The 16,037-nt window shown below is 41.9% G+C and overlaps 1 protein-coding gene across 1 annotated transcript; it reads left to right on the forward strand.

Moving 5' to 3' along the window:
- The first annotated feature begins 5,229 nt into the window (after positions 1-5,229).
- LOC119661134 lies at positions 5,230-12,495 on the forward strand. Its single transcript, XM_038070335.1, has 3 exons — positions 5,230-5,467; positions 11,243-11,300; positions 11,371-12,495. Exons 1-3 carry the CDS (start codon positions 5,384-5,386, stop codon positions 12,219-12,221), a joined length of 993 nt encoding a protein of 330 aa, XP_037926263.1. The 5' UTR covers positions 5,230-5,383; the 3' UTR covers positions 12,222-12,495.
- The last annotated feature ends 3,542 nt before the right edge of the window (positions 12,496-16,037 follow it).

The raw sequence follows: 16,037 nt of genomic DNA on the forward strand, positions 1-16,037 counted from the left end.
CTGATTACTTAAAGGATCCCCGTCTTTTTCACGTACTCGGTTATTTCGCTTGGATTCGATGGTAGTACGGTTAGCCGTCACTTGGGTCGCTTGTGATACTGTTGACACAGCGGGGTTCGGCGTGTTCTTATTATTCTTTTCCTCCATCTGTGATCTATTGTAGAGAACTCTAATAGCCCTCACCATATTCTTTATGGCTTGGTGCACGTTGTGCTTGTCCTTGATAAACTCGGACAGCTCAACTATTTTTGCCCCAAGCTGGGTGAAGGGTAATTCCTCCGGATCGGGACTGTGCTCCCTATAAGTCCCGGCAGGGTTACTCCTTTTACATGGTCCTTCACTATTGGCCTGTACTTTATCCTTCATCGTCTTTGGTATTGGTGGAGATCTCAAAGTTGATGAGCTTCTTTTGAATGGATCTCTTCCTTGTTCCTGGAGCACCTCCTGCTGTCGAGCATCTTGAACATGTGCGGTGGGTGTTGTCACGGTTTTTGTTGTCCAAAAAGCTGCTTTTAGTTCATCTTTGTTTGGTCTTGTTATTGGTGTTCTCGGTAAAGTCGTACTTCGCTTGAATACTTCTTTCTCCAGATCCAAATCACTTGTAGCATTATATGCCAAGGTGGCCAAGTTGTCCACCACCGAGGCACTGCGGTCGAGGGATATCGACGACTGGGAGCCCGCTTGCTCACTCCCAAAAGCCGCCGGTACTGGGGTTCCGAGCCCCTGCACCGTAAGATTCCTCCTTCTCTCGTCTTCCATGGTGGTTTTATGTTCTCGGTATCCTTCCCATAGCCATTTTGGTCCACGCACCAGAGATGAGCAAACACTAGTCCATGCACAATCAAAAAAGAAAAGTGCATGAACACATATTTACACATCAATAGGTATGCCCCTATCCGCCAGCTGGGGTCGCGCCTGATGGGAGATCTGGCCACTCCTCACAGGATGCGATACAGATGTAGGACATCGATTAGCCAGGTATGCGGGACGCTATCGAAAGCCTCGGCATAGTCGATATAGCAACTAAACAGGTTTCTTTGGCCTCTAGTTGCTTGTCCTACAATTACCGAATTGATAATGAGTTACTCTCTGTAACTCCTTGACCCAGCTCGGCAGCTCGGCAGCCCTTCTGCTCCTCGGACAGAATGTTGTTGGCCTCGAGATACGCATTGATCCTTCCACTAATAACGGACGTTATGAATTTGTAGAGGGGTAAGCAAGTAATCAGTCTTGTGTCCGCGGAGTCCTGCACCATGTCCTTTTTAGGGACAGGGTAGGTAATTCCCGCACTGAGGAAGGGTGGAAATTCCTCCGGCCGACTAATGACCTGATTTATGCGATGTGCTAACCGACCGTGTATACTGATGAACTTTTTTTACCAGAAGTTTTGCACCCGATTTAGACCAGGGCCTTTCCAGTTCTTCGAGCTGTTTATGGGTCATCGAACTTCCTCTTCGGTAACATCCGCAAAATTCATGCCAGGCGTATTGGCATTGCGGGTGCCTTCGGTGGTGATCCACTCAGCATGTTGGGCGCGTAACCCCCAAAGTCCACTCCAATATTCTTTCATTTCCGTCACCGAAATCTGTGCTGTCTGGACACTCTGATTTGAAAAAACTCCGCTGGTTCCTCGCATAAGTTGCTTTCCGAGCACGTCTGGAGTGACTTTGGCCATATGGTCGTAACCGTGACAGGAAGTTTCTGCTTTAGTGTGTCCAGATTTCAACTACGGGTCTTTCACTGGGGATGACATAGTTCCTGTAAACCTTCTGCCCTTTATTTCTCACCCGTCTACTGGCATTACCTGTGCTGATCTAAAACAATCTAACAATGTCCTGCCTTAGTGAGTCCTGGCGACGTTCCAGACGAATTTGTGATTATTATTGCCTTACCAATAAACTTATTAATATTGCGGAAATAGCCAATTTTCGGGGCGCCACAACCTGTCAACGGGGATGGCCAGCACAGTTCTTCGACGATATTAAAAAAAGAGACCTTCTTCTTCCTTCTGCGTACAAAAAATCCAAATTTTACCATGATGATGTCAAAACACCCCTGATTTGAAACAGGATTATCTTTTAAAGGGAGGTGACCACTGCAATTTTTTCGATGAGCTTTCAGCGATAAAATTTACCGATTCTCCCATTCATCCTTTCCTTTCCGCCTGGGAGGATGGGGTTCAAAATTAAAATGAATATAGCCCCAATTCAGGCGCCATAGCTTTCTAAACAGGGATGGCAATTTCTTAACATGATTAGAAAGGGGAAACTTCCTATTCGCCTTTCTCGTTAACACCGTAACAAAAACGCCATAACTTTTCACGAGGGGGAATGCTGAGATTTCATCAGGAATAAACTTCTAATTCTATACGAGGGTGTGGTTAAAAATTAAACATTTACCAATTTTCATTGCGATCGGTTGAACGGTGTCGGATTCTGTTAATCGTAAGCCGATATATAATATTATATATTCAACACCTTCCATTTTGAAGATTTTCTGTGAAACATAATCTTATTAAAATCGGTTTTCTGTCCGTCTGCCTGTCTGAATGTCTGTCCACATGCTTGTCACATGCATTTTGCTCAGAAACGATTAAGCCGATTGACACCAAATTTGATGGAATCTTGCATGCAGTTAGTTACATCCCTCTTCGTTGAACAACTTAAGGGGAGCGGGGGTCTCCATACATGCAAAGGATAGGTGTCAAAATTTGTTCACCAAATGTAATTACGTGGGATATCAAACGCAAGGCATCGATTAATATTTTTCAAAACTGGTCTCGGTTTAGGCATTTAATGCAAGAAGGATCTGTTCTCAGAACCTACTCAAACAAAAAATCTGAAAAAAATCAAGAAGCTGCACTATACCTTGCTTAGACTCCGAAATACTCTTCACAGAAATATCTATTCAAATAAAGTTAATAATAGTACTATAACGGTTTGAATTAGGAGGTAGTTAGTTAGCCGAAACTTTAAGTGAAACATTTGCCTTTGAAACTATTTTCCATTTTATTGGCTAAAAGTATTTTATAATGTATATAAATACGTATTTCTTGGATCAACTGTCCCCTTCTTCAGTGTTTTATTTTACATCTTCTCTGAAACACAGAAGAGACAGTTGGCCCCCAAAACACGGGATAGTGGCAGGTTTTTTACTTTTTCCTATTTTCCCATTGGATAGGTTTTGATAAAGAAGAGAAATCATCTCGGCCATTAATTCACTCCAACGGAGGAAAGCCGCTGTGTTGACCGTCTCCACGCAGAGTTATTTTTCGCTGTATCTGCATTTACTGCAGATCTGCTGCTTCCACTCGTACGGAAATCTTGGGAATGCCTAGAGAGAGGACGAAGGGGATGATCGTCAAAATCCTAAAGAGGGGGACCTGTTTTGTGTGTAGCAATTGGAGGGGTATCTGCGTATTCTTTGTCGTCGCAAAGATAATAGCTAAAATATTATCGGAACGCATCAAAGAATATCTCAGTCGCTAGTCTCCGCTCCGGATCCTCATACGGATCACATCAACACCCTACAGATTATTTTGGAACAGTGCGCCGAGCTTAAACCTTCGCGGAACTTGCTGTTCATTGATTTCGAGAAAGCTCGAACAGGAAGTGTATCTGGAGTTTTGTACACAGAAGGGGCAATCCGGAGAAACTAATAGTAGGTAAAATATCTTACGAGGTCCAAAGCGAAGTCCGCCAGGGTTGCATCCTGTCACTGATATTATCTTTGCCTGTCATCGGTGATCTTCTTCATGCTGCCCTCCCCGAAGGACGCGGAGGAATTCAATGAACGATCACATCTTACTTCCGGGTCATGGAGCTGGACTAATGGCTCTGGATTTGAAAAGAGAAGCAAGTAGAGTTTGATTGAAGACTATGACCAATAAAACTAAGGTTCCCAGTCTGACGGGTCGTTGCACACTCCCTATCTGCGTTAGTGGGCAGTACATCGAAAGCATCGATCAATTTGTATGCCCAGGAAGCGTGGTTTCTGTCAACGGTGGCAGCGAACTGGATGTTAACAGCGCTAGATCTACTTTCGCTGGCCTGTTTAAAATCTGGAAATGCAGTTATCTCAACAATAAGATCAAGTTGAGCCTGTTCTCTGCTAGTGCTCCTTCAGTGTTGTTACCCAAAATCTCTAAGTTTTCGTTAATACCTGTCTACGTCGTATCATCGGAGTACGCTAGCCTGCAACAATCTCAAACGAAGAACTTGGTCGTCGCATAGGCTTGGCACTCATTCGTAATGTGATCGGAAAATGAAAGTGGCTGCGGATTATTCACACATTAACGAGGGGCGACATTGCGAACTGCGCCATGCAGTGGAATCCACTCTTCCAAGGCAGCCCCAAGGGCAGTTAACTCAGAACATTTGACGAGGAGTGCAAGTGTCTCTGGAAGTGCTGGGGGGAGCTGAAGGGCATTTCAAGTAACCGCGAAGGATGTCGCGGAGCTGTAATTGACCCGCTATAGCCAACCAAGGCGTAAATGACAAGAAGGTTCTAAGAAAGGATCTAAGAAAGGATGCGACCCTGACCAGCCCCATTTTACACTAAATGTGGGAAGTGGGACCGGAGTTTAAAAGTATTAACCGAGGCCCTTCATTTCATACCGCATATAACTATATTTGATGAAAAGAAATTTTACACACTTTTTTGCATGTATGGAGCCCATTTTAAGTGCCATATAAAATGCTGTATGCGCGTTTGCGGTTTGGTGTGCGTGCATTCACAGTTTCCATCTTCCCGCCAAAATTCCTGTCAGTCGGTACCAGTCGGTGTGACAGACAGACAATAAACCGATTTTAATAAGGTTTTGTTTTACAGAGGTTACCTTTTCGTCAAAACGTTATATCTTATTCCGGGTCGTTACAAACTCATTCAAAGGTTGAAAAACGTATCTTCCATTGTAAATGAGCCAATTCACTATGGTAAAAAATGTTTTCATTGATTTGACAATCTGCTCAAGGTATGTATCAAATGATATAGCAGTATAAAGTCAATTCAAACAAAATGACCAAAAATTTATCTACTACAATTTTAGTAATAATGGTAGGATATCCACCAAATTGTTCGATATCGCGCCCTTTGTTATGGTAAATTTTGCAAAAAAAATGTAAAATTATATTATAATATCTTTCGGACCTTGAAAATGTATTCAAAAGTACTTTACATTTACTTCAAGAAAGCAGAGTACAGCTTTCTTGAAGTAAATGCGTCCGTTTAACTGAATCGATTTATCGAAGTTACCTAGAATGATTCTTGCTTAGAAATTAAGTCATTTAAATTTCAAAATGTTTTAAAAAATGCATTAATTTTATTGCTTCCAAACAAAATTCAGAGGTATTAAATTCCATTCACGTCTACTGGAAATATTGCGATGTTTAATTTAGACTTGGATCAATTTCCTGAAAATCTGAAGGGAGCTTGTGATAGTGTATTGAAAACAGATGATCAACTCAAGGTAACTTCTTTTAACTTGCTCTAAATACCTCCTTTTACTTAAGTTGAGCGCTGAGTTTGGAGTACTTCAAACTTAAGCCAAGCACAAAGAGCTGTATTTGTTTTGAGAAGAGTTTAAGCTATGTTGGCAGATATTGCAAAATAATGAAATATAAATGGAGTGAACAACTTGCAAGGGATGGTTTCTTAAACGTCCCATTGCCGGTGTTATTTCGTCTCCGAAAATGTTCCCCCAAAAAGAAGAGGTCATGCAACGCAGATCAGAAATGCGTAGCAGCTCTGGGTAATTTGTTCGTTTACTGGGATATCTTAAATAACGAAGGAGGCATAATCGAGTGAACAGAGCGTTCAAAGTCACCATCCACAAGTAATTTTGCAAGACTTACAAAAAAATCTTGTGCAGTCCTTTGAAGGGGGGCTTCTTTCATTACTTTCAAGGAGAACCACACCTTGCTGGAAAGTGAATTCTAATGCTAAACTTATCCCGACAAAGGCTCACAAAGTTCCAAATATCGATTTAAGTGTAATTTTTAGGGATAGTAAAAAAATTGCGACTCTCAAAGTTTTGTTCATCAATTAGACCTCCTCTCTCTCCTAAGTGAGTACGAAATATGTTGTCTCGGTCACTACGTTTCAACGAAATTAACGGCACTTTTATCTTGCGAAGTGAATTATCAAAATACATCGGATCAATTTTCCGTTATATTTAGCATTGACTCACTCCCGGGCCTCCTTGGAATAATGAGTGAAAGGCGGGATTGGGGGGGTTTGAAGCTTTGGAGTAACATTGGTTATCACTTTCCATTAGCTATTTTTATCTAGCCGCCCAGAGAAAATCAATCGCGTCAATCGCGTAACAACCGGTATCCGGTGCAGGAACGTTTGACAAGGAACTCCAGACATCCCGATTTTGTGCCGTGGTCCGACAATTCGATATCTCTAAACGCTGTTTGGCTGAGGTAGGTTCTGCCACATCTTTTTTTTCTACCATAGGCATTGCCCTTAGACACTTGCCGGCTTTGATCATCTTCACTCGCATGGATTAAGTACCCGCAACCTATTGAGACGGTCATGGTATCGTTATATAGGCTACGGAATCGTTCATCCTCTTGTAAAGAGCCAAAAATTCTTGAATGCGACCAAGAATCCGAAACTTTTCTTGCTAAGAACCCAGGGCTCCGAGGAATAAATGAGGACTGGTGAGATCACTGTTTTTACAGCAAGAGCTTTGATCCTACTTTGAGACGTTTCGAGCGGAACGGCTTTCATAAGCAGAAATGGGCTCCGTTGTCTGCCAAAAACGTGATTTCATCATAGTAGCTGTTATCGGTTTTGATTTTCGACGTTAGATAGAAGAAATTATTAACGGTCTCAAAGTGGTAGCCTCCTAACCTTATAGATCTCATTTGCCATTTGATGCTGTTTGTTCTTCGGTTTTAGGTGCTAACGTTGTCACCATGTATTTCATCTTTCCTTCATTGATGTGCAGCCAAAGATCTTGCGCAGCATGCTCGGTCTGGCTGAGGGTAGACTGTACTTATTGGGTAGTTCTTCCCATGATGTCGATATCGTCAGGATAAAGAGGATGGTGCCCCTCGCATTTACCTCAGCAACACGAATCACTTTTTCTGGGACCAGCTTAAAGAGGACGCATGATAGGACATCCCCTTGTCTTATACCGTTGTTGATGTTGAATGGTCTGGAGAGTGATCCTGCTGCTTTTATCTGGCCTCGCTTATTGGTCAGGGTCAGCCTAGACAGTCTATCAACTTCGTCGGGATACCGAATTCTCTCATGGTGATGGCGGAACCGATATCCATATTCCAACAGTTTTCTCATCTTTTGCCGCATGCAGGAATTTTTTTCCGATTTACCTGGAGGGAAGCCCGTTTGGTATGAGCCGATAATGTTCTGGGCGTATGAGACTATCCGGCCTAATAAAATAGCAGAGAATGTCTTCTCTCAGCAACGTGATATCTCTATAATTGCTGCATTACGATATTTCCCTTTTTAAGGTTTTGTGTAAAAAATGGCTAAACTGATCCAAACGAAACTTGGTGGATGGATGGGAACTATGAAATCCCACACATATAGTGTATGTGGAGTTTGAAGGGGCATACATGCAAAAGAGGAATGTAGTTTTTTTTTCAACCAATGTAGACTATGGTAGAAAAAGAAGACGAGGCAGAGCCTGCCTGAGATGAAGCGATGGCGTAGGTCAGGACACCAGACAGCTTTTTGGGGATATCGAATGGGTGGAGTTCCTTATTAAGGCAGGCCTAGACCGGATACCGGTTGTTGCGCCGTTGATGATGAAAGTAGTCATGTAGGGTATCAACTGAAAGGTCTTGATTAGTATTGATATTCACTTTGACGAAGGTTTCGAAATACGCGCGTATGGAGGAAAAATGTGCACATTGAAAGTCAGACAGGACTCATTTTCGGAAATTACTCAAGCAAAAATCTGAAAAAAATCATTAAATCTAGGCCTGAAAATATGTTCTACTCCCAAATCCACTCATATAAACTTACTAATAATATATTACTAACTTTCAGAAATTTATTGAAAAAGACCTTATAATAATCATCGCAGGACTACGTATGCCAAGTTTCATGGAAATTCACACCTACTTTTCTCCAAAGGCAAATGGCAACTATGAAACCCCACGCATACAGTGATTGACATACTTTTACGTGCAAAGTGGGGATATACAATTGTTTTCACCAGATATGGTCATGAGTATTATCTTTGATATAAATTGTAACGTGCGCGAGTAAGGAGTCAAAATGTGTTATTTTCGAAAACTACTCAACCCAAAAACGCCAGCCCAGGCTTCAAAATAATTGAAAGGAAACCCCCTTAAGAGGGCATTAACGCGCATTTGCCAAATTTCATAGATAGCAGTTTTATCAGTTCAAAGACGTCAATTTCGCGAATTTGTGAATTTACCGCATCCTCAACTATACAAACAAGATGTTGATGTTATAATCTACTCCGCAGTCCTTTTTAAAGTTTTATATAAAACTAAACCTTATTAAAATTGGTTTACTGTCTGTTCTTCCGTCTGTCTGTCTGCCTGTCTGTCTATCGCACGCATTTTTCTCGGAGAGGGTTATAGCGACTGTCACCAAATTTGGTGGAAAGGTGGGAACTGTGAGCGCATACAGTGTATTACATCATTTTACTTCGAATTTAAGAGTTTATTTTTTTCACCAAACATAGTCATGTAAGTCATATAAGGTCTCGATTAGTACTTTCCGAAGCCAGTCTTAGTTTCGACATTTGCTTGAAAGATGGGGAGTACGGCGGGTCGAAAGTAATCATTTTTTCAACACTCCCATTCTCAGAAACTGCCCAACCAAAAAATTTGATCTCCGAAATACCCTCCATGCCCATATAAAGTTAAATATTAGTGTAGTTTTTAGTAATTAACTCCAAAACCCCATTATTCTAGGATCACAAAATTTAGCAGAAATGTAGGTTATAATATAGACCATTATCTTACCAAGTTTGGTGGACATTACATTATTACCAACAAAGTTACCATAAATTTAATTCTTCTTTGCAAATTCAAAACTTTAATTTTAATATAACGCGAAAGTGGATACTCTCACATAATATATGTATATATTACTTGCTAGGTACTAATAGGACAAATGCACACTCAAATAGCTTTATAAAAGAAGTACACAAAACCTTTCATACCTGAAGTATCCAGCTTCCGGTTTCTCGTTTTGTTTGGATATAGGACCGATAATGTCCCGTTACCAATCAAGTCAGTGTTTCGCTGCCCCACACCTTGAGAATCAGTTGACGAACCGCCTAGCCCATATTTAACCAATTCGGCTGTAATTCCATCAGCTCCTGGTGACTTATGATTCTTAAGCAGATGAGTTGTACGGACCTATTGCATGCTTGATGTCCGTCATCTTCACTTGGCTTAACCTCGAACTTGCCGCGTTTTTGAGCAGCTGATCATAGTGCAGACCCCATCGCTACAATATGCCCATACGGTCGGAGGTCAGATATCCCTCTTTGTCTAGGCAGGATGATCACCGTGATGCATAAGGCTCCTGCTGAGTCGTTGGCAACACTTCCGCACCTGTTGCGGGTTTTCCCATACGTAATACTCATGTTCATAGACTTGTTGGTTCTTCCAATCTTCGTTTTTCTGTCTGTGAAGTCGCTTCTCCACTCGACGGAGTTCGTGATAAGCATCTGCGCGTTCTTTGCGAGTTCATCATTCCCCGGTAAGCAGTATTCCTCCGTTCTGTTGCTAGCTTACATTCACTGAACCAGTCGTTCCGATTTTTTTGCGATTGGGGTCAAATATGTTTTGTGACCGTATCAATGATAACGTTCTTCAGGTGGTTGTCAAGATCATTTGTCGAGGTTTCAACTCATGATTTTAATATCATACTTGCGGCAGGCTTCGAGTGTCCGCTCTACTGCCTCGTAGATTATATCTGACTGCGTAGTCTCCTCTGTTGATGTGTGAACGTTAATAAGGCTTATATTTCAAAATTTACTCAACAAATGCAGAGTAAATAACTGTTAACTTATGTCTTCAAAGCCTACACCAACAGGTTTAATTTTTTGGTTGACTAGAAACCCTACTCCGGCCAAATTATTTATTGTATGGCTGCTATACCATATGGCATAGGGGCTCTTCTCCGGAAAACCGGGGCCTGTTCTGGCATCTTTTGTAACGCTATTAAATCAGCCTTATATTGGGACAAGGTATAGGCTAACTGCTTGGCAGCTCCTTCTTTTGTAGTACGTTCCGCGAAAAAATGCGCAAATTGTTCTTCGGTTTTCGTTGCCACGTCTGTCGTTGTAAAATCCGTCCAGTCCCAGGCTCCTTTCGTGGCTTCGTAACTTAATTTTTCAGGTTTTGTGTTTAGTGTGCGAGAGAGTGAGAGAGTTTGAGTGAGAGTGAGGGCTCAAAATATGATCATCAAAAAGTGTAATAGGTCTCGTTCTCAGAACCTGTTCAACCGAAAATCTGAAAAAATCACAGTACTGCATCTTTACAAAATCTAGGCCTCAAAATACATGCAGCTCCGATATCTGCGCATATACAATTAATAACACTATATTTCCACATTTTAGAACTTTGTCCATCCCAGAAGTACAAATTGGCATGGGTGTAAGGGATAACATAAGGCACAATTTGGTCAAGTTTGAAGAAAATCCAACTATTATTAACAAAATTATAGGGGGTAAAACTTTGCCATTCTTTGCGAATTTCGTGCATTATACAACATGCATGACGTCATCATCACATATCAATTCGTCAATACCACAACGAAGTGGTTTCATATGAATGGGGTCGCAAAGAATTATTTCGCGCAAGCTTCCGGTATTCCCACTTGTTACATATAGGGTTGTCACGCCCTATCCAGCCCCCAACTCGGCGAATCAGTTGGTACAATTAGGGAATTTCTAAAGCACCTCCATCTTTCTCCGTCTGTAAATTTTCATTAATAAGGAACTCCCAGCGATCAACACGTGGAGGCGGAGATAGGGTTTGATCATAGAGCTGTTAGTGTTGGTTCAGCAGTCGTTTCCTAGATTTTACGCTCCATCGTGTCTACCAATCTACGTTTCGCCCTGTACCTATACTATACCTTGATCGACTTATATTGCCCCAGCACTTCGAGTTTTTCTGCTAATACTTCTAAAAGATTGTCTCTGATAGGTAGACCAGGTAGTCAGACAGCCAAATGCCTGTGAAGCCCGGAATCGGATTCAAATTTTTTTATTTATTTTTAGGCAATAGCACCGAAAGCTAGCATTACTTTAGCGACTGTCAATAATGCTAACTCTACCGGTAAGTTATCGGTCAATTCGCTTGAATCTTATTATAATTAATCCACTATTTTTTTAAAAATTATCAATAGATCCACCTCAGAGTAAACCTAGCTCTCCGCATCAGGGTGAAGAAGCTAATCCAGTTCAAGTGCACCTGATGTGCTGTGGTCCCAGCAAGTTACAACCGACATTTGACGCTGAAATTGCTAAATTAGAAAACGAAATTACACAGGCTTCCAGGGATATACAGGATAATGATGTCACTTTGAAACAAAATGTTAGCACTACAAATGAGCTTGCGAAGTATCGAACTAGTCTATACAAAAGCTTAATACAGGAGTGTGAAGCAGTTCAGGAACTTGAAGAGCAACTGTTTAGGGTCAAACAATCAATTCACTGTCCTCGTAATGCTAATATGGTCATTCCAAAAGTGAACCTTCAAGTGACAATCGAGAACCTAACGGCTCTTGACAACAGAAAGAATTCACTGCTTAATGACAAGCTATATAAGGACAGTCTTGTGTCAAACTGCAATGAAATCAGTAAAAAAATTGATAGCTTCACAAAAGATTGGAAGGAAATGATACCCACGCTTGAATCTATCGAAAAGGACCTCAAAGAAAAACAGACGACTTTGCGGACAATTGCTATTCCAGCTCCCCAACCAAAACCCCAGTATCATCGACATACCCCTGAAAACAAACAATTGCACCGTCCTTCTCGCTCTCCAGATGATGAGCATAGCACTCAGGGTCATTATCACTCTCGTGAGAGTAAAAGGCAATCGCGACCCTGCCGCTGCCCACATCAAACAACGAAGCAGTCTTTGAAAAAATCTGGGAATAATAATTTTCCAAGGGCATCTGGGGCGGACTACCCGGTCTCTAAATCGAAGAATTGCGACTGTCCGACAGGCTGCAATTGCGAAGTTGATGGCTAGAAAAAATTCTGATAATATAAATCTTTTCAATTAAAAATCCAAAGTTGATTCATTTTAAGATGACCAGAGTTCTATTCTGATACACCTACTTTAAGAGTATTCTACACCGACTCATTCTATACCAAATTTTACTGAACTAAATACAAGATGTCTCTATAGAGAAGGATAGCTCTTGGTAAAATATTTTTTAATTACTAAAGCAAGAAAGGTGTGAATTTACCTTTTTTTAAGGTGGTTTTCCTTTGTGACGGTTTTCAGGATTCGGTTCTTTCCTTTACGTATATTTCGTTGAGAGTACACTGCAAAAATTTTAGACTCAAATTCAGCTACAGAAAATAGAAAATCCCGCCCCATGTTTGAGTGCGTACATAGCGAAAACTTTAAACGCGTTTTTCTCGAAACCAGACTTTTCAATGGGTGGGGAGCACATCTAAAACCCTGTTGAACCGACTGACATATATGTTTGCTGTGGGTTTGCAATTTTAAGATTTTTTTTCACAGCTCCACCATTTGAATGTTTAATAAGGTAAAACTGTAATAGTGGTTCGGACAATAGAGACAACTCTACTGAATAAAAGGATATTGGAATTTTTAGTTCCAGATCATCACGAATGGAGATATGCTCCCACCACTCATCCACCTTTTTTTGGGAGAGTCCATTTTGACCACAAAAGCAAACGATTATTAAATTGGTTAGTTATAAATTTTGTATCAGACTTCAAGACCTCACAGAAACAAACAAGCGCAAAAAAAAACAAGTCGGAAACCGGAAGCTCGACATTTCAGGTATGAAGGACTTTGACCTTTCCTGGAAGAATATATAAAACAATTATGTTTACTTTGTATTATCATATATATACTTTGAATATACCCGATAATCAATTCGATGTGGTACTGATGGTTTATTTCTTAGGGAGTGGTAATTTGAGGCAAAAGCAGCAACTTCGATCCGTTGCAGTTCCAACCTTGCTGCCAAATTTTGTGGCAATACTTTCTGAGAAAAGTGCTTATAACAGACACAGAGACCACGATTTGAATAAGGTTTTATTTTCAGGAAAGTCTTAGAAATTAGTCTTACTTTTTGGACACAGTAGTATGTATCTCCAACGCTGGACTGAATGGTCGCGCATCTACGAATTAGTAGGCTTTAAAGGCAAATCCTCATCCATTGTATTAGATAGTTGTGTAGCGGCTACCGTCACTGAAATTACAACTGGAAGTATGTACGTGGATCTTTTGTTGTCACCACGTGTGCTTCATATTATTTGCCAAAGGGCCGTGATAATCAGGGGTCGTCTGCGATCTTTAAAGGGCCGCTTATAATTAGGAGGAGTGAATAAGTAGTTCTGATCCCATAGCTGGCGCCAAGCGGATCGTACGCTGCAAAGTGAATTACTAAAAAGCGGGAAGTCGAAAACGTTTCTAAAGGAAATGTTACCCAAGTTGTCTTTGGAGTCCAAAAGAAAGAGAGCAACAAAGGAAAAAAAGAAGCAACATGCGACGCCGTTGGACAACCGTCTGTCCAAAGTCAAGGCGGTTATGAATACGAAGAGGGAAGGTGGCGGAGCATCGGAAGACAACTATCAAGGGCGAGAATGTTCTAGGCCCTAGTCTAGAGCCTATATACTCTCTTTAGATACGGCAGCCTGACTACCTCGCAGAAAAGGTGGAAGTGGAGCAGTCTATTAAGCGTGATTATCTGCAGGTAAGCGATGCTCGGATAGGCATTACCTCTGCGAATTCAAACCAGCTAAAAACTTGTTTTGGTGGAAGTTGCCGACCAATACGTGGCTTTACCATCGAAAAATCAACATTGTATGGGTATTTTTGTAGGGAACGAATATGGATAGGTTCCCACAAAGTACTAGAATTGCTTAGACTATGGACAATCTACGTCTATAATCATGACCTTGAACACATTGCGATTGATCCGCATCCGACAAATTAACATGCAACGGAGTGCAATCAGTCACAAGTTGTTAGCGCAGTTCAATGCGGAGGCAAAAGCTGATTTATTGTTCAGCAGCGAATAATACCGAAGGATGGATCCAGCCAACGTTCCGACGGCCAGCCTACGAAAGAAGCATCCCTGACGCAACCTTTGCGTGCCGTCGATGGATGTGTGGCGATTTCTGGAAGACTGTCCGGAAAATGACCGCTACGTGTGGACCAGCGGAATGTCGCAACGGTGAACTTGGATAGGTTAATCGAAACTCTTCAGAGGGTAGTTCGATTGCGGCCCCAACAGCCGTAAATTCAATGATGAACCTAATAACGACAATCTGCGAAGGTTTCATGCCCGGAGAGCACACAGTCGTGACAAGCCTCCTTTGTACTGGTGGACACCCCTTCCGCCAGTCTGCGGAAGGGATGTCGTAGGCTCCGGCGTGTGACACAACGTTTAAACACCCTGGACGAAGCCATGCACCACAATTGCAGAGTATAGATCAGCTAAAAGGAGACTCCGCAGTGCGCAAAAGCAAAGGTCAATATAGGCAAGACCTAGTTGACGAGATAGACGGGGATCCGTATGGACATAGTTTTAAACTTGCTACCGGGCAAATTAAGGACCTATTATTCCCTAACATCCCGTTCACGTTGATGTCAACAGTGGGGAAAACGTCGACGACTACCTTAGTGTACGTTGACGACAAGCTACTCACTATGAAAAAGCCTCAAAACGTACCTCTCAGCTCCCACTATGAAAATAATATAGTTTCTGATGGTATCCCGGTAGAAATATATAAACTGGTATTTCACCATGAGCCAGAACTACTGCACGACACGTTCGACACATATCTGAACGAAGGCACTTTTAATTGCCCGGGATATCTCGAAGCTCCCGCTGATTAACAAAGAAAAAGGAGACACTGAGCTACCGTCTGCATATCGACCGCTGTGTATGCATGACACGGCCGAGAAAGTACTCGAAAAACTCATCAGGAGTGGATTTTCTGAAGCGATCCGTGCTGCCGTGGATTCTCCAAGGTAGTTCAGGTTCAGAGTAGGGAGGTGAATGATATTATGGAGGCCATGGATACGGGACAGATATACTAGCGACATTAGAAAATTCATTCTACGTACGGAGTTCTCTTGCGGATATGCAGGGATTATCTCAGAGACCCCAACTCGCCAAGGGTATCAATGGCAAGAAGCTGTATTGCAAGCGTGTTCCCCAAATGCAGAGACGACAAGCCTTGCAGGTGTCATCTGCTTACTGCACTGTCTCTGAACCGGTAGTGATATTGATTGCGGGAGTGATCTCCGTTACCTTCCTTGCAAAGCAAAGTAAAGCCATTTGCAGGAACAAGGGCGGTAGTTGCTCGTGAGGAACGACAAAGTGCACTAACTGAATGGCGGCCTTCTTGGCAAAATGAGTCAAAAGGCAGACTGCACAGCTCATAGGCAATTTAGATTCGTGGTTGAATCGGAACTATGTTGAGATTGATTATTTCCTTTTCTAACTTTTAAGAAAGCCTATAGATTCTTACCTGCATAACATCCCCTGACTGTGTGGAGTGGTGGACGCTGCCGATCACCTTTTTATCTTCATCATCATCTTTATGCAGGTACAGGGGAACGTTTTCAGAGAAATGCTGATGAACACTGGCAGCTGGAGTCATGTTGCGCATAACGTTCGGATTTCTCTTGCTGGTCAAAGGGTAGTATAGTTCCCAGGGTGAAACGTTAATTTGGTACCCACGATAGAGCATAAAACCTGGGAAACGCCTGCTGAACCAATACCAACAGCTCTACTACCAAATCATATCTCCACCTCCACGTGGTGGTCGCTGGGAGTTCTTTCTTCATGAAAAT

Source organism: Hermetia illucens, chromosome 1 (genome assembly GCF_905115235.1).
Source record: "Hermetia illucens chromosome 1, iHerIll2.2.curated.20191125, whole genome shotgun sequence".
Classification (NCBI taxonomy): Eukaryota; Metazoa; Arthropoda; class Insecta; order Diptera; family Stratiomyidae; genus Hermetia; species Hermetia illucens.

Coding starts and splice junctions, on each gene's coding strand:
- LOC119661134 (XM_038070335.1), top strand. CDS start 5,384: ATGTTTAATTTAGACTTGGATCAATTTCCTGAAAATCTGAAGGGAGCT. Junction 5,468..11,242: donor AAACAGATGATCAACTCAAG/GTAACTTCTTTT, acceptor ATTTATTTTTAG/GCAATAGCACCGAAAGCTAG. Junction 11,301..11,370: donor CAATAATGCTAACTCTACCG/GTAAGTTATCGG, acceptor AATTATCAATAG/ATCCACCTCAGAGTAAACCT.